Source organism: Furipterus horrens, unplaced genomic scaffold (genome assembly GCF_987537825.1).
Source record: "Furipterus horrens unplaced genomic scaffold, mFurHor1.1.pri manual_scaffold_4, whole genome shotgun sequence".
Classification (NCBI taxonomy): domain Eukaryota; kingdom Metazoa; phylum Chordata; class Mammalia; order Chiroptera; family Furipteridae; genus Furipterus; species Furipterus horrens.
This window is the reverse complement of record NW_028327174.1, coordinates 2,519,363-2,542,905: the sequence shown is the minus strand read 5'-3', so window position 1 is coordinate 2,542,905 and position 23,543 is coordinate 2,519,363. Positions and strand designations below refer to the sequence as shown.

General features: G+C 59.3%; 1 protein-coding gene across 1 annotated transcript in view; it reads left to right on the top strand.

Moving 5' to 3' along the window:
* FBLN1 (fibulin 1) overlaps positions 1–18,721 on the top strand; it is a 64,619-nt gene extending 45,898 nt beyond the window's left edge. Inside the window, exons 16-17 of the mRNA XM_090272264.1 lie at positions 1,166–1,297; positions 17,931–18,721. Of these exons, the coding sequence (XP_090128390.1) occupies positions 1,166–1,297; positions 17,931–18,070 (272 nt within the window). The 3' untranslated portion in view covers positions 18,071–18,721. The remainder of the gene's footprint in view (positions 1–1,165; positions 1,298–17,930) is intronic.
* Positions 18,722–23,543: the final 4,822 nt, after the last annotated feature.

The following is a 23,543-nucleotide window of genomic DNA, read 5'->3' as shown; positions in this document are numbered from 1 at the left end:
GGATGAGCCCGGCCGGAGAAAGTCCCTGGCCAGTGTGGGGTTTGTCTTGAGCAAAATGACGGGATCCCCCAAACCACAGGCAGAGCCTCCCCAAAGCGCTGAGGGCCGGCTCTGTGGCCGCGCCCAGTGCGGGTCTAAGTTGGCTCTGCAGGGAGTTGGCCGTGGCTGTCTGAATTTTGGGCCCAAGAAATCCAGGCCTTGACCTTTGGTGCTGAAAGGACCCTTAGTGGGCACCAGGCCCGCTGCCTCCTTCACTTTACAGATGAGGAAACTGAGGCCCAGGGAGAGGACGCCCTCAGGATGGCCCAGAACCAGGGGAGAGTAGGAACCTTGTGCTCCAGCCCAGGGCAGCTGCTCTGCTTCCCAAGCCAGGTGGGCTGGGAGATGGGTAAGGCCGTCCGGCTGCCCGGCCCGCCCGTGTCCTGCTCCCATGCCCTTCCTGACCTCCCTCCCTTTGTCCCTCATGCACCTGCCCTCCCTGTCTTCCCAGCTTCATGAAGATTCGTGGCTAATTACTAGTTACGTCTCAGGCTGGTCCTGTCACTGAGTAGCGCCTGACCTCAGGAAAGAGCCAGAAATCTCTCCAGGCCTCAGTTTCCCCATTGGGGGGGGTAAGCTATGACCTATGACCCTTCAGGACCCTTCCACTTCTCCATGCGGGGGTCCTGCTACCGACTGAGAGGTCGCTGCCCGATGGGCATAGAAGCCAGCACTGGCACTGGCTTTGAGAAAAAGAAAGTGTTCTTCATGAGTTTGGTCACAGGGGGACAGGAGGCAGGGCTCAGACGTCTCCCGGAGCCGGGGTTCGGACGGGACCGACGGGGTTGCAGCCCCGGGCCTCCCTGCACAGCAGAGCCCTGGTGCTCAGGTTCCGGTCCTGGTGAACCTTAAGGGTTCACGTGTTAGTCATGAGTGAGATTCACGTGTTATGAGTAGGGTTCACGTGTTACTCATGAGTGGGGTTCACGTGTTGCCCATGAGCAGTGTGTATAAGCCTTCCTCACGCGTGGTGTGACTCCAGTTCCAGGCTTAGCTACAGAGAAGGCCGAGCAGGCTGAGCTATTCTGGGCCCAGTGCCGCACGGTGGGAGCTCAGGGCCCGAGGCGTCCTGGGGGGTCAGCAGGGCCCCCGCCGCGCCCCCCCCACACTGGGCTCTCTCCCGCAGAGATCATCTTTCTCCGAACCGTCACGCCGGCCTACCCCGCCAACCACGCGGACATCATCTTTGACATCACAGAAGGGAACCTGCGGGACTCCTTCGACATCATCAAGCGCTACGCGGACGGCATGACCGTGGGTGAGTGGTCCCCCCCGCGCCCTCCCAGCCCGCTGTGCCTGGCGGGTGGGAAAACCTCTCCGGACCAGCTTAGCGCTCACCCGAGTCCCCTTCTGAGGCCCGGTCCCACGCGGCCTTCAGGGCTCGGCTGGAACCCCAGGCCCCGCAGTCAGTCCAGCACACGCAGGGGCGCCCGGGGTGGCAGAGCCGCTGGGAACCCCCTCCGCGGTGCCGCCAGCTCCCCGGCGACCCCTGTGGGCCTCAGTCTCCCCACCGATGAGTGGGTGGGTCACCTAGACGGCTGCGTCTCGCAGCTGCGAACTCCAGCCGCGGTCACGTGGGCGCAGCGCTGGTCCCGGGGCCCGGCACGGTCCCCCCTCCCTGGGAGCTAACGTGGCTCAGTTCCGGGGGTGCCCCACGGGGAGGCAGAGGACCTGCGTGCTAGTCCCGCCCCAGACCTGGGTGCCTTGCTCTGTCCATCTGTCCCCTGCCGTGTGTCAGTCGGCTAGAAAACGGAGCGTGCGTCGTGGGGCGGGCACAGGCACCGCTGGGGAGGGTGACAGCAGTGAAGGGCGGCGGGGGCAGCTGAGCAGAGACCTCAAGCGAAGAGGGGGGGGCAAGGGGGTTGCTGGGGGGGGCAGGCGACGCGGGAAGCTGGGAAGCCATCACGTTGCACAGAGTTCACGCTCACAGGGCTTAGCGATCCCAGCTGCCGTCCGGCACTTGGATTTAGACTCTGAACAGTTTCAAAGAAGCTGAGCAGCAAGGGCAGGCCCGGTCCGCACCGGGGCCTCAGTTTCCCCGTTGTGAGTGGGGGAGGGGAGGGGCTCCGCGGTCTCCCAGGCGCTGTGGCTCGCCCCGACCCCGCGGAGCGCTCCGGGACGCGGCCTCCAGGTGGCGCTGTGGGACCTCGGAACCGGGGCCCCTGCAGCGCGGACCGGCCGCGGCGACCTGGCAGCTGGAGACAGGGGATCGTTATTCCCGTTGCCAAAGGACCATTTATAGCAACTTTACAAGCTCTTAAATGGGTTTGTGTGTTGTAAACATGACTGAGTCACTGGGGGCCCCCCACCCCCAGCCGCCTCCTCCGCTGGTTGGCAGCAGGAATAATTAGTTAATTACAATTAATGCTACATGAGCCCTCGCTGGGACCCCGAGGGGGGGGGGCAGGGTGTGGTTGTTGGCTGTCACAAACCGTGGGGCTTGCCCGGCCTCACTGCCCGCTCCGGCCTCAGGTTCCCGCACCCTTAGACAAAGGGACCCTTAAGGAACCCTCAGGCACCTGGGGATGAGGACAGGCAGGAGGAAATAGGGTCAGGGTTTGGCGCCTGTGTGTGGCTGGGTGGGGGTGCGGGTGGGGGTGGGGGCCCTGGGCTTGATGCTGGGCCTGCAGGTGGGGGCTGAGAGGCCGCCCTGCAACCATTCCCAGCATGTGGAGCCCAGAGCTGCAGTCAGGACCTTCCTGAGCCCCCCTGCCCCCCCCACTAGGCCCTGGGCCCCGCATTGTAGATACAGAGACAGATAAATGCAGCAGCAGCGCTTGTGCCTGGGGCCTCACATTCCAGCGGGGGAGAGATCAGGAAAACAACTGATAGGGAGCCGGGTCGGGACGAGTCCCCGCGGCCCGCGAGGGCGCTCCTGGGGTGGGTTCCGGAGTGTGTGGGCCTCCGGCTCCCGGCTGAGTCCTCCCTGCAGCGACCCGAGCCAGGGCGCTGGGCAGTGGCTGGCCAGGCCCAGGTGCAGGGCAGACGGGCACATTTTTCTAGCAGCGTCCACACTCGAAACAGAACCAACTGGGAGGCTCTGTTTCTTGGCTTCCCATCCGCTGGGGCAGAAAACCGTGGCATGTTGGCTTTCGGGAGCCCACCTCTGCCAACCCCTTTTGTAGAGGGGGGAACTGAGGCCCAGAGAGGCGAGGGGGCTTGTCAGTCTTCTCACGGAGACTCGGGGCAGAGTGGGGAACGGAACCGAGCTTCTGGGTGTGAGAGGCGACCACAGGTGCCGCCCCCACTTCCTGGGAATGGAATGTGGGCAGGGCCGCAGAGGCAGGGCAGCTGTCCCTGACTGTGCTTGGTCACGCGTGCCCTGGTCTTTGGAATTCTGGGCTGGTGCCTCGGGCGGGAGGGCCCCGCTGGCCCTTGGGAACTTGTCCTGCCCGTAGTCCTGCCTCCCGCCTGAGCCTGGCCTCTTCCGCCTTCTGGTGTGTTTGCAGCATGTTTGTAGGGTTTGGCTCCTGGAGTTTGCCAATGTCACCTCCCCGGGGTGGACCCAGGCCAGAGGGGCAAGGTCACACTGCGGTGCGGCCTGGGTCAGGTTTCGGGGTGGGCTCTGGTCTCTACACCTGCGGGTGGCTGCCTCCTTTCTCTGCCTGGGGTCTCTTCTCTGATTCCTCGTCCCACCTCCTTGCCTTGCCTGTTTTGTCCCAAGTCACTTCTGTGCGCCCCAGGAGCTTCCAGGCCTCTGGGGGTCGCTGGCCGGCACTGGCTGGCCCTGGGCTTTTAAGTGTGGTGTGCGCCCCGAGTCTTGTCAGCCTTCCATTGATGGTTCTGCCCTGGACTCAAGCCCAGCACGAGGCCTGGGAACCGCAGCTCGGCCCCTTCCCCCTGCTCCTGCTCAGTCCTCACACACACCTCCAGGGACAGGCGGGGCTGCCTCCCTTGGGGAAAGGAGGGAACTGAGTGAATGGCTTCCCAAGACCGAGCAACTGAAAAACCGCAGGCCCAGGACAGCTGAGAACCTGTGTTTAGTGGTGCAGTTCTCATTTCAGGCAGCATCTTAGACAGAAACCCTTTCTGTCAGGATAGACAGAGTGTTTTCAGGGCCAAGGGTGGGGGAGTGTGGGGACTCCAGGCCCACTGAGAATAGCTGTGAAGACCCACACTGCCTGCAGCACCCAGGAAGGGACACCTAACTACTCACAGGTGTGGCCTGAACACCTGCCCACTCTAGTCCACGCCCTGTGTGGACACTGGGCACTGGGGGTCAGGAAGGAAGGCTTCCTGGAAGAGGTGAGGTCTGAGCTGAGTGTCACCTTAAGTGAGGGAACAACTGAACACATAAGGAGTGCCAGGAGCAGGTGTCTTGTCACTGCCACAACTCCGTGATATCGGGGGGGGGGGGGGTATCCCAATTCACGGATGAGGGAGCAAGGGCCAGAGAGGACAGGAGGCTTGCCCGAGGCCACTCCTGCTGGGGGGTGAGGCAGAGCAGGCCTAGAGCCTGGTTCTCCTGCGACACCCAGAGCTGGAACCCCCAGACACTGGTGCTGCTTGGGCAAAGTTGCTGAGGGTTCAGGTGTCCCAGGAAAAAAAGGGGAATACGAGCCTCCAGGACCCAAAGGCCCCTGTGTTCACTCACCCCTGAATAGCAGAAGAAAGTGCCGAGTTGACCAAGTTCAATGTGCTGGGCCTTCCCTACCTCGTCCTCTGAAGACCAGGCCTTGGCGGGGGCTGAGGCGGCTCTGAGCGGGGCTGGGCTGGCCGCCTGCTGCGCCCCGATGGCCGAGCCGTTGCGTTCCTCTCTAACCAGCTGTCAGGGAAAATGAAGAATGCGTTTTCAACCTGCACGAAAACGCTCGATTAATGCCCGAGGTATTCTCAGGCCGCTCCGAGCCCAGCTCTGCAGGTACCGGCTGTCGTGGGTGCGCTTGCAGAAGGGGGACGAATCGGGGAGCCCTCGCTGCGATGGCCACGGGCTGTGGGCGGTCGGCCGCCGGTAACGGGTGGCTACCCTGACTGGGCTGACCCTCACCTTGCATGCCGCGGCTGTCCAGCTTTTTTCTACGGAAGGCGGAAAGATCTGTCTGTACCAGGAGTCAGCTTTGCCAAAATGTCTGTGAAAACCTGCCAAAGCCAAGAGGAACTGGAGAGTGCGCAGCTTCAGCAGTTTTTAGACCCACTGGTTAGTTTTGCGTCTGGGGCCAGCGTGGTGCCCAGCAAGGTCGGCTTAGCAACTTCCTGCAAGTCAGACCCCCCTGTTGTAGACAGGACGTGAGGCTGGGGACACTCCATGAGTGTTGTGATGTCAGCCATGTTGAGGGTGAGCCCCGTGTGGGAGGGGACTGGTCCCCACCAGGCACTGCCCGGGCGCCATCGAGTATTTACTGAAGGTCACATCCGCGTGGGCTCAACGGACGGACACCCCCTAGCAAGGAGGCCCGTTGGAGGGCAGCAGACTGTGACTTGGCAAACAGCCCTCCTCAGGTTGTGTCCCGTTTTCGAGGGAGAACAGCCATGTCTGGCTGCTCGTGTGTGAGCTGAGATTCATAAAATTCACCTGTATGGGAGGGTGTCCCTTGTGAACCTCAAGGAGAGGAAGCGCGCCCGGGGGCTTCGGCTGGTCCGCTCTGCCAGCCCCGAAGTAAACCTACAGGGTGGGCGGTTTGTGTTTCCAGTCCCCGCACCATTCACAGGAAGGTGCCGCTTTTATTAGCACACGTGTGAGCACAAAGAACAGGTCGGTGTAGAGGGAGCCGAGGTGTTAGCTTTGGGCTTCCTGAGCTCCGCACCTGCCTTTCCCCTTAAACTGGGGTGTGCCTGGTACAGCCTCGGAAACCCTGGAAACAGACGAATGTAGATTTCACATAGTTTCAGTCAGAAGGGGGGTATCCTGTCCGACCCAGCGGCTCCGCAGCTTCCCCGAGTGCTGCCTCTCCTTTCCCCCGAGGACCAGCTAGGGGAGAAGGCCCACAAGGAGCTGACAGGGGCCCCACAAGCTCCCTTGTGGCCAGGCTCGGGGAGGGGACAGACTCTGGGATGTGGGGAGTCACAGTGGCCAAGCGGCAGGCAGGCCTGCAGGACTGACCAGTTAACTGGCTCCTCCATTCCCAAATGCCTCTTGAGCACCTACTACGTGCTGGGTGAAGGGAATGCAGTCTCTGCTTCTGGAGAGGACGCCGGTCCCCAGGGAGGGACAGGAGAGTGCAGTGAGAGGTGCTGTGGCTGCAGAGTCCGGGGCCGCCCTGCCTGGGCACATCAGGGCGGGCTGCAGGGGGTGGCGGCACCTGGGCTGAGCTGGTGCTGGCCCGGGGAAGAGGGAGAGGACGTTCCAGGACCTTTTCCCTCCCTCAGAAGAATGACATTTTGAACTTCATCTCTGGACCCTATAGACTTGAAGGGGGCTCTCCACTCAGAAGGGGGTGGCCCTGCAGCTGCGAGGTGCCCACTCCCACAGGGGTCATGGAGTGAGTGACGACCTCCTGGGCTTGAATCCTGATTTTCTGTTTCTAGCTGTGTGACCTCAGGTAGGTCACATAACCTCTCTGAGCCTCCGTTTTCCTTCTTAGCAAAACTGCCAAAGTAACCTGCACTGGGTTCTGAGGTCTAGAACCTATTGTCATACAGCGGCGAGGTCGTGGGGGGACAGATGAGGCACCCTGAGGACCCTGCCCCTGGGAGCTAGAAGGCTGGGGAGCCCCCGAGGGTGAAGCACAGGGGACAGAGCCAGGCTGGTCATCCCTAGGGGCCTCCAGCCCCCTGAGAGCTATTTAACAGGTGCACCCTGCGGTCTGGCTGGCTCATCAGGCCCCGCCTGCAGCCGATGGTGGAGACCCTGCCCCCAGACCCCAAAGTCCTTGAATTGTCTCAGTCACTCAGCGAGAACATCCTGGCTTCCCACTCCCTGCCAAGCCCCGCCCCGGGTACTGGGGAACAGCTAATGCCCACGCCACAGGTCCTGCTTTTAAAAAGCGGCCTCCTGGCCTCCCTGGGACCCTGAGTCCCTGCGGCTGAGAGGACTTGTTTTCCAGGGATGGCCCTTCCTGTCATGTCCCAGAGGGAGAGAGGTGACGTGTGGTGGGCTGCTGTGCACAGTGGGGGATGCGGTGCCCTGCGGCCCCGAGGGCGTCCATTCGCAGCCTAGTCCACGAGAAGTATGCAGCCTGCTCACCTGGACACAGGGACCCAGTGTGCAGGAGGTGGGACAGAAGGTACCAGTCTGCTGTACCTGTGCGCCTGGCCAGGCCTCCGTCAGCACGGAGTTTGCTGGCCCGGCCATCTGGCTTCAAGCCCCGTAGCCGTCCCCGCTGGCTGGACCCAGGTCGCCGCTTTAAAATCATTACCTCTTAAGGGGTTAAACCTGCGCTGCTGACCCTGTCCTGCCGCCTGGCTCGGAAAGCTTGGCCTGGGATCAGTACACATTACGACTGAGATTCAGAAATTCTACTTAAAAACAACAGCGCTGCCGTCCCCGCCGGGTGACGAGTGAGTGCCCCTGTCCCGGCTTTCACGGCAAATCCCAGGGATTAGGCGCTTTCTCTTCTCAGGGAGGCGCAGACCCGTCACCCTGGGGCTGCACCCTGGCCAGCAGCCAAGTGGGTTCCCTCGGTGACCACCCGCTGCCTCCAGGCCCGGGATGGGCTGCAGCCTGACTTCGCCCAGGGGTGGTGGTGTCCCTGGGGGGGAGGGCGCGGGGCAGGCGGGGCAAGGGCAGGCAGGGTCTCTGGGGGTGACAGAGGACAAGCACTTTCTGTGCTCCCTTGCGCTGGGGCCCATGGAGCAGAGGTGGGGCTGAAGGGAGCGGACCCCGCGCAGCGCCTGACACGTGACCCCTCTGCAGTGGCAGCCCTTTGTCCCTCCAGAGCCCAGAGAGACAGCTCCGGGGCCCCAATTTCACAGACGCAGAAATTCTCAGAGGTCACCCAGTTGCACAGCTGGTAACAACCCCCCAACCCTGGCAGCGCCCGAGGTGGGCTGCCCTCCCAGGAGGACCCGGTGGGGAACAGCCTCACTCTGGCGCCCACTGAGTGAGGCACGCAGAGGCCCTGGGGGGCGGAGGGAGAGCTGAAGCATCCCCGCTCCACGCAGGCAGCACCCCAGGGCGCTGGCGGGGCCCGCCACAGCACGAGCAGCGTTTGTTCGGAGCCCGGGGCCCATCTCTCCCGGACTTGAGCTGTGACATTTGCCTCCTTCTCCTCTCGGTAGACTCCTATCCACTCCTCAGAGCCCGGCTCGGCCATCAGCCCTCCGTGGGCAGAGGCTGGCACTCCTTCCTTTGGGCTCCCACGTCCCCCGGATGAGCCTCTTCCACGCTCTCCTCACACTCGTTCTTCTAGCAAATGATGGGCATCCTCGGGGGGCAGGAGCTGCCGCACCCGGACACACAGAGAGACAGACAGAGCCTGCCTCCTGCAGGTCTTATCCCAGGGGCGGGAGCAGGCAGGGGACACCCTAATATGCACCTGGGCCGGTGGCGCTGAGTGCTGTTCGGAAGGCAGGGGAGGGGGAGGCGGGTGCGGGGTGCGGGGTGCGGGCGGGTAGCCAGAGACCCTTGTCAGAGCCCCGGGGAGCTGAGGACATGAGCCGCATGGAGTCCGGCAGAGGGAACGGCCTGTGCAAAGTCCCCGGGGCAGCACGCAGCCAGGAGGCCGTGCAGCTGGGGCTCAGGCAGGGGTGGTGGCCAGTGTGACAGGACCTGGAGGCGACTGCAGTGTCTCTGGCACTTCCGCTGAGTGAGGTGGGACCCGCGGAGAGCTGAAAGATGCATGAGGTGACCCCGTGTTTTAAAGGTGCCCTCTGGGTGCTGGGATGGGGCTGGAGCAGGGAGGCCTGCCGGCTGTCGGAGTGACTGGGGCTGGAGGCAGGGTGGCTTTGGCCGCGTGGTGCCAGCAAGGGCAGGGAGAGGTGGACAGACTTGGGGTGTAATTGGAAGGAGGCGCCCAGTTTTGCTGACAAGTTGTATGTGGAGCCGAGGGTGACCCTGGGGTTGTCACCAGCTGAGACAGGGGAGGGCCGTGACGTGGCAGCTTTGGGGGAGGTCAGGTGTTCACTCTGGACACTAAGTCTGAGGTCCTCATGAGACACCAGGGACGAAGCAGAATGGAGTAGATGAGCCCGGGACCGGCTGAGCTCAGCAAGGGAGCGCGTGGAAACAGGGGCTCGGGGTTCAGTGCTCAGAGGTGGGGAGGTGCCCCTGGCGGGAGAAGAAGCGAGCTCGGAGCCATGACGTCCTGGAGGAGAAGGGGGTCCCCGGGAGAAGGGGCTGTGAGCCATGTCAACGTTGCTGCGTCCAGTCAGATGCTGACCAAGGGCTCACCGTCGGATGCAGCCACGCCCAGGCCACTGGTGGCCTTGACAAGGCCATCCCGGCAGAGACGCGTGCAGTAGGAGCGCCGGAGGCCACACCAGGAAGCCCTAGGTCTGCTGGCGCCGGGGTGTGTGGGTCAGGCCGTGACAGTTTTTGCTTGACTTTCTCTTCCACTAACGCTGAATTCCTAGAGCCAAGGGCCTACAAGGGGTTCGTTTGTGCAAGTCCCTCCGTCACTGTCTGTCTTACACACACACACACACACACACACATGGTCACGCAGGACACACACACGGTCACGCAGGACACACACACATGGTCATGCAGGACACACACACGGTCACACAGGACACACACATGGTCACGCAGGACACACACACGGTCATGCAGGACACACACACACACACGGTCACGCAGGACACACACACTCACACACGTACACTCGCACATACACACACACTCACACACACACATACTCACACATACTCTCACACACACACACTCACACACACACTCACACACATACACACTCACACACTCACTCACACACGCACACACACACTCACACACACACACACATGGTCACGCAGGACACACACACGGTCATGCAGGACACACACACACACTCACACACACACACACGGTCACGCAGGACACACGGTCACGCAGGACACACACACACACGCACACTCGCACATACACACACTCACACACACACATACACACACTCACACACACATACACACTCACACACACATACTCACATACTCACACTCACACTCACACACACACATACTCACACACACTCACAGACACACATACACACACACTCACACACACACATACATACACACACACTCACACACACTCACACACGCGCACACACACACACACTCACATACACACACACACAGTCATGTAGGACACACACACGGTCACGCAGGACACACACACACAGTCACATAGGACACACACACACTCACACACACTCATACTCACACTCACACACGGTCACGCAGGACACACACACACACACTCACACTCACACACACACTCACACACTCACACACGCGCGCACACACACACACTCACATACTCACGCAGGCCTGGCACCGGCAGGCTGCAGGGCCGTGAACACGGCTGACTTTCAGAGGCGCCGAGAGGCTGACCCAAGCCCAGACCAGCCTCTGCACGTCTCCCTCCTGAGGTTCTCGTGGCGACGTCCAAGTGTGGCCGGGATGCTCTGTGGCCCTCCCTGCTGCCGTTAGGCACCTTCCGGAAAGCCTTTGGTGTCACCGGGCACGTTCATAAATTACTTTTGAAAACTGAAGTGTTTTAGCCAAACAGGAGTAGAGGCATGTTGTGTAAAGTTAGGAAGAAAAGTCTGATGATGATGTGAACCATCTGATGGCCTCGCCTGACAGCCATCAATAGGGAAGGGACCCAGACAGCCACTGTCACTCACCGTCATGGGCTGCGCTTCCTGCGGCCTGGGTGTCGGGGGTTTGCTGATGGATTCTGCCAGGGTCCATCTGTGCTCCAGGCGGGGAACCCCGTGTACTGGGTCCCGGTGGTCCGTCGTCAGAGAAACAGCTGTCTGTGTCCCGTGCCGTGCGGCAGCCACTCTTCCAGCACGTTACATGTGCTCCTCAGAGCAGCCCTGTGGGTGACTCTCCCTGCCCTCCAGGTGAGGAAACTGAGGCACAGAGGCGGCTCCAGGCTCCGTGGCATGACTGAGGAATGCGTCCAGCAGGTCAGGACTCAATGTGGGGTTCCTGCTGTCGTGACCTTCCCGTGTGGCCTTGGACAGAGCAGAGTCCTACTCTTTGAGGTCCAGCCCAGTTCAGAAGTTCCTCTGCATCTGCATGTCCCTGCATTACTGAGCCCCTCCTCCACCTTCCAAGTTCCATTCGACACTGAGTCCTTGGGGAAACTTCCAGGAGGGGCCGGCGCCCTGTCTGGGTGAGCGTGTCTCCCCAGCTCTCCTGAAGCACCACTGGTTCCCTTTGCTGGCCCGTCCTCTGTCTGCCCGGCCCAGCGCCCGGCCCAGTGTGGGCCCAGAGCAGGTGCTCCGTGCTTGGTGCTTGCCGAGGGAGTCCTGGAGAGAGGCCACCCACTCCGATCAGCAGGCATGGTGTTTGGGGTGCCCGCTCTGCACTCCCCAGCCTCGTGCCTCTTAATCCCTCGGGCCCTTAATTGCCTGTGAAGAAGCGGGTGGTGTAACCTTATTGCCCGGACAGCAGAGAGCAGGACCAGTCTGTCTCTGGTGTGCGCAGGCCCTTAGTTCTGAGTCAAGTCCAGCTGGCAAGACAGGTCCTCCTCCCACCCCCGCCCGACCCCGCACCGCCCCACGGCCTCTGCTCATGGTGAGGAGGGTGATGGTAAGGGGCACAGCACAGCGGGAGCATGGGGTGGGGTGGGGGTGCTGAGAAACAGGGCAGAAGAGCTGCATCAAGGCGCACGTCCGCTGCTGTGGGCTGCGGGGCTGGGGGGCTGGGGCTGGGGAACAGGGTTCTCGGCAGAGTGCAGTGGATCCGGACATTCTAGAAGGCTTGCTCTGGCCGCAGGGGGGGGGCGCGTGGCTGGTGAGGATGAGGGTGCTGTGAGCCTTCAGGGAGGGCCGGCGAGGTCTGACCTGAGACGGGGTGGGCTGTGGAGCACAGAGGAGATTCTAGAAACTGCTAAAAATAGACTTCGTCAGCCTCGTAGGACAGAGCTTGGGGTCTGGAAGCTGGGCCCTCGGGGACTGGGAGGAGAGCATAAGTTTAGGGGAGAGGGAGGCACCTGGAGGGGCTTGGGTGGGCTGATGAATCTGGGTCCGAGGTGGGGAGGGGCTGATCCAGGCAGGGGACACGCGCAGTGGGAGAGGAGAGGGCTGCTCGTCCTCCCGACATGGTCACAGTTTGGGTCAGCTGGGTGACAGTGGGTGCGTCTGATGGCACTCCCTTCTTCAGCAAGGCCGTGCAGCTCTGTGGAGGGGCGGGGCAGGCCCAGGAGGGGGTTCCAGGGCTGGTTCCCCGGCTCCCCGGGGTTTAGAACTCTCTTCACCACACGGCATTGCCTCCTCCTCCGTGAGCGTCGGACGTCGAGGTGGAGAAGGGGGACAGAGATGCGGACAGGAGAGGCTCCACAGTAACAAAGCTCTGGAGAGATGTTTGGGGCCGGTCAGGGAAGGTGCAAGTTTTGTGCAAAGCTGACACTTTCCATCTTTCTGCTCAAGGGGACACGGGGCCTTGGGGCTGACTCCCGCTCGGCTCCCAGCAGCGGCCCCGGGCCAAACTGTCTGGTTTCGCTCCGGGAGACCTGTGCAGGGAGCACATTTATAATAATCAGAACATACGGATGATGAGTTTTGCTGGGACATGTTGAATGACAGTTGGTATTTTAAATATGCAGCCCAGACACCTGTCCCCCTTCTCCCCAAGCTCCTGCCTGGGTGCTTTTCAGGGCGCAAAGCGGAGACAGGGTTTTGGGAACTCGGTTCCTTCCCTGCCGGGTGCTGACGGGATGACCCCATCAATCCTTTCCGCCACTGTTGCCCTGGATTTATGACTCGGCCCAGGGCAGTGTGTTCTGGAAGTTTCCCCCACATCACGTTGCCCTGAGGGGTGGGAGGAACTGCGGTGGGACGGAGGGCTGGGTGCGGGGGTCAGCTCCTTCTGGACCGGCTCCGCGCCCCCGGAGCTGTGCGGTCTGCATACCGGCTCTTAGCGCTTCCTCCCCCGGTGACAGGAAGGGGTCTTCTTCCTCGTGGGGGTAGAGTGGGGACCGAACTCACCTGTGGGCACATGGGGTCCCTCAAACTCAGCCTGTCCCCTGCTGTGCCCTCTTCCCAAAGCCGTCCGTGCTCGAGGTCTTTGTAGGTACCGACAGCGTTTCTCTGTGTCCTTGCTGGTTCCGTCTGTGCCTTTGGTCCGAGCCTGCGGGGGTTGGTATTTCCACCAAGGAAAACGCCCTGAGGTCGGAGGCGGCTCGCTTCTCCCCGGTGGCCGTCACGTTTGAGTTTAGTGAGGCTGTGAGGGTGTCCTCTGAGCTCCTCGGTCCTCCATCCCGGCATCTTGTCCGCACGGCCCACAGCCCACCTTCCTCCTGTTCGTGGCTCTGCGTGGTGGCCACCAAGGCCAGACGGTGAGGCCTGACTCTCGCTTGCAACCTTGTCCCCTCCGGAGGTCACCATCCGAAAACTCAGTGACCTTTAGCTGTCGTCCACTCTTCCCCAGCACCTTCACTTCTGGGTGATAATTTTTCATCTTATAAATAGTACTTAGTGCTTTGATCTTCAGTTCATTCACTCCCCAACTGCTGGTGGAGGGACTCCTGTGTGTCCGGTACATAGTGGGACCAAAGACCTACAGTATTCCAAGAACCAGAAATACAGAAGTGGCCGAGAGACTGTGCCATTGGCCTCTGGCCTTCTCTTGTGCCGGGAGACGGGTGATAACCAAAGGAGCAGTCAACTCTACCACCTGATCTCAGGTTGGTAGCTCCTGGTCCTTCTTATGATGTTAACACGTGGCTTCCTTACCTCTGCCTTTTCTAGCTCAAGCCTCTGTCTCAGAGAAAGCAGAGTGGACGTCCCCTGGCATGAGATCGCACGCAGTCTCTTGAATCAAAACCTTCTTTGTTAAAACACTGACAGTTCTGCTCACACCATTACACTTTGTCAGTCACGAGCATGGGACTTTTGAGTCAGAGGTTGCACTTGAAAGCAGAGGGTGACTTGCCCAAGGTCACACAGTGGTCAGTGAGGACCCAACATAGGAGCCTAGGCTGTGACTCCAGGTCCCTTTAGAAATCAGTGTCTCAGGTCACAGAGCCCGGTGGCTGATTTTCATCCTTTCAAACAACTAAGGGAGGGTCAAGGCCAGCCTGAAGCAGCAGAGGCTTGGGGATGGCTCCTGGGGCCCAGAGGCCAAGCCATAGACCCCAAGAGGTGGCGGAGGCCCCCCACTGGACCCGGGTGCACGCCTTTAGGTGCCCCGCACGTCAGCTGCAATTTACCAAGCAGAGACAGACATGAAGGCGAAGTGCCCCGGGGGGCCTGCATTTTTCAAAGGGAAAAAAAAAGGCTTAATTATATCTTTAAGAGGCACAGACGCGCCGAGGAATACCAGCAGCGTCTGAGACCCGGAGCAGAAATGCCAGCAATGAGGATTTGCAAGATTAACACAGTTGAACTCAGCACCGCGGCCTTTTTTTCTTGGGGCTCTGGGAAGCTGGGTGGGAAGCCCCCGGCAGGCAGGTGGGCGAGGCAGGCACGGAGGAAAGGCCGTCTCCTGTCGTCCTGCCCTCACTCAGAGCCTTCCATGGCTCCCTGTCCTTCAGGACAAAGTTTCATCCCCCTCGAGTGGGGGACTCATGGGCAGATGCCCTTTCTTCCCATTCTCCTCCCTTCCTTTGCTCTGTCCTTCCTCTGCCTTCATCCCCCTCAATAATCATGACAGAGGTCCTGTCCCATGCCCTGGACTGGGGACGGGACAGAGAGGAGCGATACAGACCCTGCCCCTGAAGGGGGAGCCGACTGGGAAGGTCACCTGCAATGGGCAGATGCTGTGTTACAGCTGAGGGACACCAGGGAGCAGGTGACACCAAGTGGGACTGGGGAGGCTTCTCAAACGAGGACACCAGTCGTCCAGCTGGTCCGCAGTGCCTGGCACTTCACGGCCGTGGAATCAGGTGGATGGACGGAATCGGACCCCCGGAGGAGGCTTCATCACGTTGGCGACCCCTCAGATGGGCAGCACGTGTGCCTCCTCTTCCTCCTGCCCCTGTTTCCTGCACCAGGAGGTCGGCGGTGGCTCTGGAAGAGCCCTGGTCGCGACCTGGTGGCGGGAGGAGACCAGGAGGCTGTAGACCCAGAGTCCCGGTTCTGGGCTCCTGGGGCCCAGAGGCCAAGCCACAGACCCCAAGAGGTGGCCGCGCGGTCCCCTGAGCGGCCAGTCCTCTGCCACCGCCTCAGCCTCCCCCGCCTGTCTCCCCTCATTCTGCTGGGGTTCGCACAGGTCCTTCCTGCTTCCCAGCTTCGACCTCGTCTTCCAAGTCCACTTTAAGGCCAGTTGCTCCGCAGCAGCGGTTTTCAGCCAGCGCGCTGCAAGGAATTTTACCACATGAGATGCGTGGCCGTTGAGTCAGGGCCACTGACCTCTTTCCCTTAGATGATCAACAGGGGAAAAATGACAACAGTCAGCAATAGCAGAATCAAAATGATACCTATTTTTTTGGTCAGATCGGCGAAAAATATATTTTTTGGTGAGCTGCAGAATTTTAGTGATTAGTCCATGTGTGCCGTGAGAGGGAAAAGGTTTGCAAATCGCTGCTCTGTCAAATAATCCTTAAATCTCCTCTTGGCCAGGGTGGGGGCGTGGCTGGGAAGGCTGGGAAGAAGGAACAGCATCCAGCCAGGTCCTGGTGATGACGAGGAGGTGGAACCGGGCTTGGACTAACCTGGCAATGGAGGGGCCGTGCTCAGCCAGACCAGGGCCCCGGGGAAGAGTGGCCGCTGCGGTCGGGTCCACTGAGTGGGCATGGCCTGGGGGGTCGCGGGGCGCCAGGGGTTACAGGTGAGCCTGAGGCCGGCCCCCGAGCACCTGCCTGCCGCGTGCCCGCCGAGCGCAGGATTTCCTGTTCAGCCCTTGCAGCGCATCTGTTTCTTTCGCCGAAATCCGTTTTCTTAAATGCAAAGACCCCGAGACAACCAGGCCCTGAGTGGGACCTGCATCACGGACTCAGCCGCCTCCGAAAGCCCTTTTCACCGGCACGACGCGGCCCCGGGTCTCTCCGCGGAGCCGTTCCCAGTCTGCGCAGTGCGCCCCCAGCGCGGGGTCTGGAGAAACTAAACCTTGTGGGGTGTCCTAATGCGAGGCCTTTAGACGCAGGCGTTTCTGCACATTCGGTGGGAGCCCTCCTTTCTTGGGACGCCCGACCACCCAGCCACGGGCCTTGCTCTGGTTTTCAGCCGGGCGGGAATTCAGCCCGACCCGAGCTGGAGACCCGCTCCCCCTAACCACGGGCTGCTCGGTAATGTCCAGCTGTCAGTGCTGGGGAGGGGAAGGGACGGTCTGGTGCTGCTGTCTGACTTTGAAGGTCGCTATTTTGAATCCCTGTTTCACAGAAGAGGAAATTGAGCCTCAGAAAGGTTAAGTAACTCCTCTGGGGTCATATTGCTGTTCCTGGTCCCTGTCCTAGCGTGTTCCCCTCCTCTCGGCTCCCAGACTGAGCCCGGCAAGGACACTCTGTCACTGGCTCTCCATACACACATCGCCCGTGCCTGGCACCCAGACATGCCCAGAGCTTCTGTGGGTTGGAACTGATGATGCTATTAAAGCTCCCCCAGGCAGCAGGGAATGTTTATTTAAATGTGTGTGTGATATAATTATTTTTCTATTTTATGATACTTATATTTTATATATAGTTATCTTATACATTAATATATAAATTATATTTTATATAATATTTATATAAACAATATAAAATATATAGGTACATATGAAAGTTTATATACATTAAAAATACATTGTATAATGTATTTTAATATCTTTTTATATTACATAGTTAGACTACCTATTTTGTATTTATAATTATACTGTGTTTACACGTGGCAGGGTAATTATACACTGTAGTATATACCTGACAGCACACGTGTCCCCTCCCCCTGCACGCTCCTCTGTCCTAAGCTCGTGCTCAGGCTCACCTGGCCCCTTGCCGCTTGCCTTTGAACTCCCTCAGCCCCATGAGTGCTGGGGTTCTGGTGACACCCCTTCTGCCTGTGAGATGGGTGAAGTCTGCGGGCAGCCGAGGTCACTGAGGCTGGTGGGCACCACCGTCGGCCTCAGGCCTGCGGAGAGGAGAAGGCCTTTGTGCTGGTGGGGAGGTCAGCACCGGCCTCTGCGGCGTCAGCGCCCTCTCTGCGCCCACCCAGCAGTGACACCGCAGCTTTGTCCCCTGTGAACACCACGGCCTTCCTCAGCTCCTGGGTTAAGACGCACACTTGTCCCACCCTGGGCTTGCCCCTCCCTGGGCACAGTCCAGGCCAGGGGCAGTGTGGGCCCCCCAAAGTCTCTTTGGGGGTACATGTTCTGGCCCCCTGCCCTCTGTGTCCCCATCAGCATCACCTTCTCCTCTCCGCAGGCCTGAGGCCGACAGAGGTGCCCACCAGCCTCAGTGACCTCAGCTGCCCGCTTTGTTTTTTCCCAAGGGTCAGAACTAGGCACAGTGCGCAGAAGGGAGGGGACAGGTATCTACTGGGCATCTGCCCCATGCTGGGCCCTTTTCTGGGCTCTTAAGCCCTCTGTCAGGGAGGGGTGGTAGAGGAGGAAACCTGAGCTGGGAGAGAGCAGGGGCTGGCACTGACCCCAGAGCCGTCTGACTCCAATGCCCACCACACAGATCCCCACATGGTCCAAGCATGAAGGAAAGTCTGCCAACGGCTATCACTCATCTCTGGAGATGAAAGCAGAATCCAGGGGTGACCACTTGGAGGGACATGCTATGCAAGGGACTCAAGCATCTGGCTCAGGGCGGGATCTGATGAGGTCTAAGGCCCCTTCTGTTTCTGAATCCCTCAAGAGAAAAAATTTTCCTCGGGTCCCAGGTCTCCCGCTAACTCCTCAAACACCTTCCGCTCTCTTCCCAGGTGTTGTGCGCCAGGTGCGGCCCATCGTGGGCCCATTTCATGCTGTCCTGAAGCTGGAGATGAACTACGTGGTCAGGGGTGTGGTGTCTCACCGAAACATCGTCAATGTCCACATCTTTGTCTCTGAGTACTGGTTCTGAGGGCCGGCCCATGGCGCAGCCACGTCTGCCCCTCCAGGCCAATTCATAGCTGCCAACAACTGTGCCCTGTCCCTGTGTGTGCCACCCAGACAGTTCTACATTTTATGCATTTGTTTGTAGTTTTAGGCTAACATGTATTAAGCTGGGCCAGATGAATAAGTCCATCTGATGTATTTTGGTGTTGAAGTAAAGAGTCCCATTACTCAGCTGTTTGGTTGAAAGTCTTGCTCATTTTTTAATGCAAAGGTCCCATTTTTCCGCCTTTACTCTGCCTGTGGGCTGGGCATTGCTAAGGACCAAAGAAAGAATGACATTTTTTTCAGGGGGCAACTACTCATCATGCCAAGAAAAGACCCGTTTTTGCCCTGATTGTATGAAATTTGGCATTTCGGGCTTCTTTTGCCGTCAGATGTTGTAAGCCCAAGTCTAGGGACATGGCTGCCGCAGACCAGCAGGCACGGCATGATGGCTCGAGGAACACCTGGAGGGCAAACTGCTGTTGTTGGAACGGAAAACCCCCGTTGGTAAAGACACAGCCCGTGAGGTCTGTGTGTGGCCCCAGTATGTTCCCCAGGGGAGTGGTGGGGTTTTCTCTGCTCCCTGTATCTGTCCTTTTTCATAGGTGGGAAAATAAACAGCTTTGTGATTCTCCTGATGGCCTCGGAGTCTTTCAGAAAAAGGGGCTCCCCACTAGCAAAGGGCCCGGGAATGTCCTCCAGGGCCTCCCCAGAGGTGTGGGGTGGGGCCTGGTGTGTGTCTGGAGAAGCATCCCCACCCATGGCGTTTCTGGTACTGTGCCCACCCTCTGAGAAGTGTGGCTCAAGGACTCGCTCCGTGCCCGGGCCCAGCCCTGCTAGACAAGTCACAGAGTTCCTGCTTTTGAGAGTCCCCTCCAGGGACCGCTGGAGGGCAGTAATGACTTCCTCCAGCAGAAAGAAGAGACCACTAGTGTGCGCTGGGTCCCGTGCACGCGGCAGGGGGTACTTTGTCTATTCCTCCCAGCGACCCAGCAAGGTGGGCGTGATCACACCCAAGTCAGAGATGAGCAAGGTAGGTTCAGAGAGGGAACTCCACTGCCCGAGGCCACGCAGCTTCTGAGAGACAAAGACACAGTTCAAATTCCAATGATCAGGCTCCAAACTCCATTCCCCTCTGAAATTCCACATCGGACAGGCTGGATTTATGGGGTGTCCCAATATCACCGCCCGCGGGGGGGGCGGGCCAAAAGCACCCTACCCCCAGAGCCCACTTGGACGTACCCGGAGTCAGCTCCGGCCCTTTGTTCCCACACAGGCTTCTCTGGTCCTGCCCTGGGCTTACCCCCCTTCTCGGCTCCTTGCAGGGGCCTGGGCCCTGGCTGAGATCTCGGCCCCACGCGGGACGTCAGCCTCGCTGGGGCTCCCGTGTGGCTGGTGTTCTGGTCATTCAGGGCTGCACCGCTCCAGCTCTGCAGCAGGTGGTCTCGGCCCACCTTCGGGAAGCCGCGAGCACTTTTGAGGTCACTCATTCGGGGCACCGGTCCGTCAGAGAGGCTGGACCGTCGGGACCAGGGGAGCGCAGGGGACCTCTTAGCCGCTCTCGATGCCAGCACGTTGGGGTCTTGGCAGGGAAGGGGCGTGAGCCTGGGGTCTGATCACAGGAGTGGGACCCTCAGGGTGAGGGCAGGAAACGCAGAGGCCACGTGGGGTTCCCACCTGCAGCCGCGCTGGGGAGGGCACGGCCGGGGCCCAGGTCTTCGGAGAGCGCGTTTCTGGAAGCCTCCTCCCCGCTGCGGCCCCAGTGGGGCTGCGGGGAACACACGCGGGCTCCGCGGGGAAAGGGCCCTTCCCATCCGCAAGAGGCGTTAGGGCGGGCGCTGCCATTGGTGGGCAGAACCGAGCCTCCTGCTCGGGATTGGCGCTCTCAGATGAGCATGTGACCATGGCTGGCCAATCAGCCCTTCCCGAGAGCGCTGGGGCGTGGCAGCCAGCCTCGGAGAGGAGCCACGTGCAGAAGCGGAGGCGGGAGGAGGGAGCCGAGTCCGGGCCCTGCCTGACTCAGGGAGGCCCGCGGGGGCCGCGCCTCCCTCCGCTGGGGCGCGCAGCGCGCTCACTGCCGTCTGCCAAGTGGAGCCGGGACCGCCCGCCCGCCCCTCCGACTCGGACTCGGGGAGGTAAGCCCGCTTTTGTAGGTGGCATCACGGTTCTCACGCTGGTTCAGGTGGAAAACCCCCTGAAAGTCGTGCCGCGTCTTCTCTTCCCCGGGATTTTGTTCTGAGACGTCTCAAACATACAGCAAAGTCGAGTGAATGAAGAAAAGGGTACTCCCACCTAGATTCTAGTGCTAATATTTTACAAGGTCAATTTGCATTTTGGGGACACGATAATTAGAGCAGATAATTAAGTTTAACATTAAAAAACTCTGTGGGCCCTGCTGGTGTGGCTCCGTGAATCGAACACTGGCCCGCAAACGGAAGGGTCGCCGGTTCAATCCCCAGTCAGGGCACAGGCCGGCGTTGCGGGTCAGGCCCCCGGCTGGGGCCGTGTGAGAGGCAACCACACATCGATGTTGTTCTCTCTCTCTTTTTCCCTCTTCACCCCGCTCTCTAAAAGTAAATGAATAAAATCTTTAAAAACAAACACACACAAAGACCTCTCTGGGTGTTGCAGACTCAAGCGCAGAAACAGCCGGTCTTCAGCTGTATGGTCTCGGGCACATTACTTACTGTCTCAGAGCCTCATCCTCCGCCGCCGCAAAGTGAAAACAATTGACGCACACTTCGTTGTAAGGAAGCGATGGGGTGATCGCACAAGACAGTCAGCGCAAGAACTGCAATATAGCAGGTCCCCAGTAAACAGCACGGTCATTACACACGCGACGGTGGGCGCAAATAGGCTCTCCAGTTGTGAGTAAAAGCGAAACACAGTTCACTCTTGTATTGTTGTTTACTCCTGTGCCACATAGTTTTCCGTGCGAAGAACTGGGGACCCACTTTTTCCCACCCCTGTACAGCTGAAGGAGACATTGTTTATTCCGTTAGATGCCACCTTTTTTCAGCGTCTAGTGTGGACAAGCAGGAGAGGCGGTGAAACTCCAGGAGGGTTGATGAGAGGATGATTTCACCTGGTTGTGTGTGACATGGTCTGGTCAGGGACCCCAGCTGCACTTGCCCTGGAAGGGGCCTGCCCAGGGCTGAGTCAGATCCATATTCAGAACAGTCTGCATAGTGCGTCCCCTCTCCTGGCTATGCTGTGCCCCGCTGGGTGGCAGCAACAGTCCCTCGTTCCCAGGCCCATTTCCCGGCGCCGCGCATGCCGGAGAGGTGGGCCCCAGGAGGCTGCTCACCTTCCTCCCGGAAGTGGAATGAGAGGAGAACTGACTCCCTGTGGTGTTGGAAGTCTAGAGGGAGAAACAAAGCTCTGGGAGAACGTCTGTAATGTGGCCTGGCGAAGGGTGGTGGCCGTCACCGTGATGCCTCATGACTGCATTACACTGTGCTGAAGACCTACTGTGTGCCAGGAACACCTCTGTAACGGTCCCTTGTTACACACACACACCTCATCCTCAGTCCCTGTGCCAGGCCAGCTCAGGCTTGTCTTCCCCCACGGATGCCTGTCGCGTCCCCTGGCACCATCCTCCGCTCCCATCAGGACAGCACTTCCGCTGTGACCTGTTCTGGGCTCTTTATGTGCCCGCAGGGGCTCACAACTCTGTGGGACAGCTGTCCTCCCCCTCGGCACTGGGTCTGGGACTTCTAGTTTTTAAAAAAGAACTTATCACAGAAGTTTTTAATGCATAGACAAGGGAATGTAAGACCTCTTGTGCCCATCACCCGGCTGCAACGATGCTCGATTTTCTGCCAGTTCACCTCCCTTCTCCCCCAAATGCTCTGATTTTGCGTGATATTTTTTTGCATAAACTTTATTTTTTAGAATAGTTTTAGATTTACAGAAAAATTGTGAAGACAGTAGAGAGTTCTCATATACCTGCCCCCAGTTTCTGCATTATTAATATTTTACATTAGTGTGGTACATTTGTTATAGTTAATGAACCCATATTGATTTGCTATTGTTAACTGAAATATATGCTTTATTCTGGTTTCCTTAGTTTGTACCCAATGGCCTTGTTCTGGCCCAGGACCCCATCCAAGGTCTCACATGGAGCCAGCGCGGCTCCTTAGCTCCTCCGGGCGGTGAGGGTCCCTCAGACGCTCCTTGTTCTGACAACTTCGGCAGTGGCGGGGGGCTGGGCGGGAATGCTGTAGGATGCCCATTCACTGGGGTTTGCCGGGTGTTTTTCTAGGGGTGACAGTGGGGTCGCGGGTTTGGGAGGACACAGGGGGGCGTGCCTTCTCATCACATCCTATCAGGGCCATACGGTCCACGTTACTGAGCACTGTGACCTTGACCTTGACTGCCCTCCGTTCCAGTCCATCGCCTTTGAGAGGAAGTCATGTGCTCGGCCCACACTTAAGGGTGGGAGTCATTCCCGCCTCCCTGAGGGCAGATCCAGGAGTACTTTAGCACAGATCTAAGACATCATGCCACTTCATACTTGAATACTTTAAATACTTCTTATATACATTTCTGATGATAAGGACTTTCAAAAACACAACTGCATACCTGTTCCACTTAGCCAGATTTAAAATGGTTCCTTAATACTTTCTAATAAGTGGCTTGTTTTCTGCTTTGACTCAGTGAGCATTGAGTAAGGTGGGGGTAATGGCCCTGGGGAGACAGATAAGGAATGTACAGTCCTGCTCCTTGGGGTGGGGGGCACAAGGGAGGGCGATTATCTTCTTAACAAAAGGAACTCGCATTTACCAAAGCACTCCCCTTGGGTGTGCTTCGTGAAGCCAGCCTCCACGTTGCGTTCCCGGCTGACAAAGGATGGACTTGTCCCGCGTCCTCCTTCAAGCCTCAGCCCAAACACGCACCCAGAGCCCTGGACTCCTGCGCGCAGGGCACCGACCTGCCTTGCACAGCAGGGTTCCAGTGCATACCTGACACGGTCACCTGATTCCAGGTGGGGCTTCCAGCCACTCATAGGCCAGGCGATCCACGCCGGGAACTAGGGGCCGGGCAGGATGGGGACGGAGGATGGTGCGAGCAGGACCCCTGCACACCAGCCCCCGACTCTGGTTGGAGTAGGGCAGGGGGTGGCCGGGTGGCTGGAAGGACACTGTTTGACGAGTGAAACCAGTGCAAGTTAGAAGGGGCTGTTTATCTATGTGCAGGCAATCAAATAGTGAGTGTTCCCCAAAAGATACGTCCAAGCCCTAACCCCAGGTGCTTGTGAATGGGGCCTTATTTGGAAATAGGGTCTTTGCAGACATGACCAGGTTGAGGACCTTGGGATGAGACCATCCTGGGTTTACGGTGGGCCTTACTTACGCCCAATGCCTGGTGTCCTTAGGGAGAAGGGAGAGAGACTTGACACACAGACCCAGAGGGGCAGGTTGTACAAGAGGAGGCGCAGAGGAGAGCAATGTGTC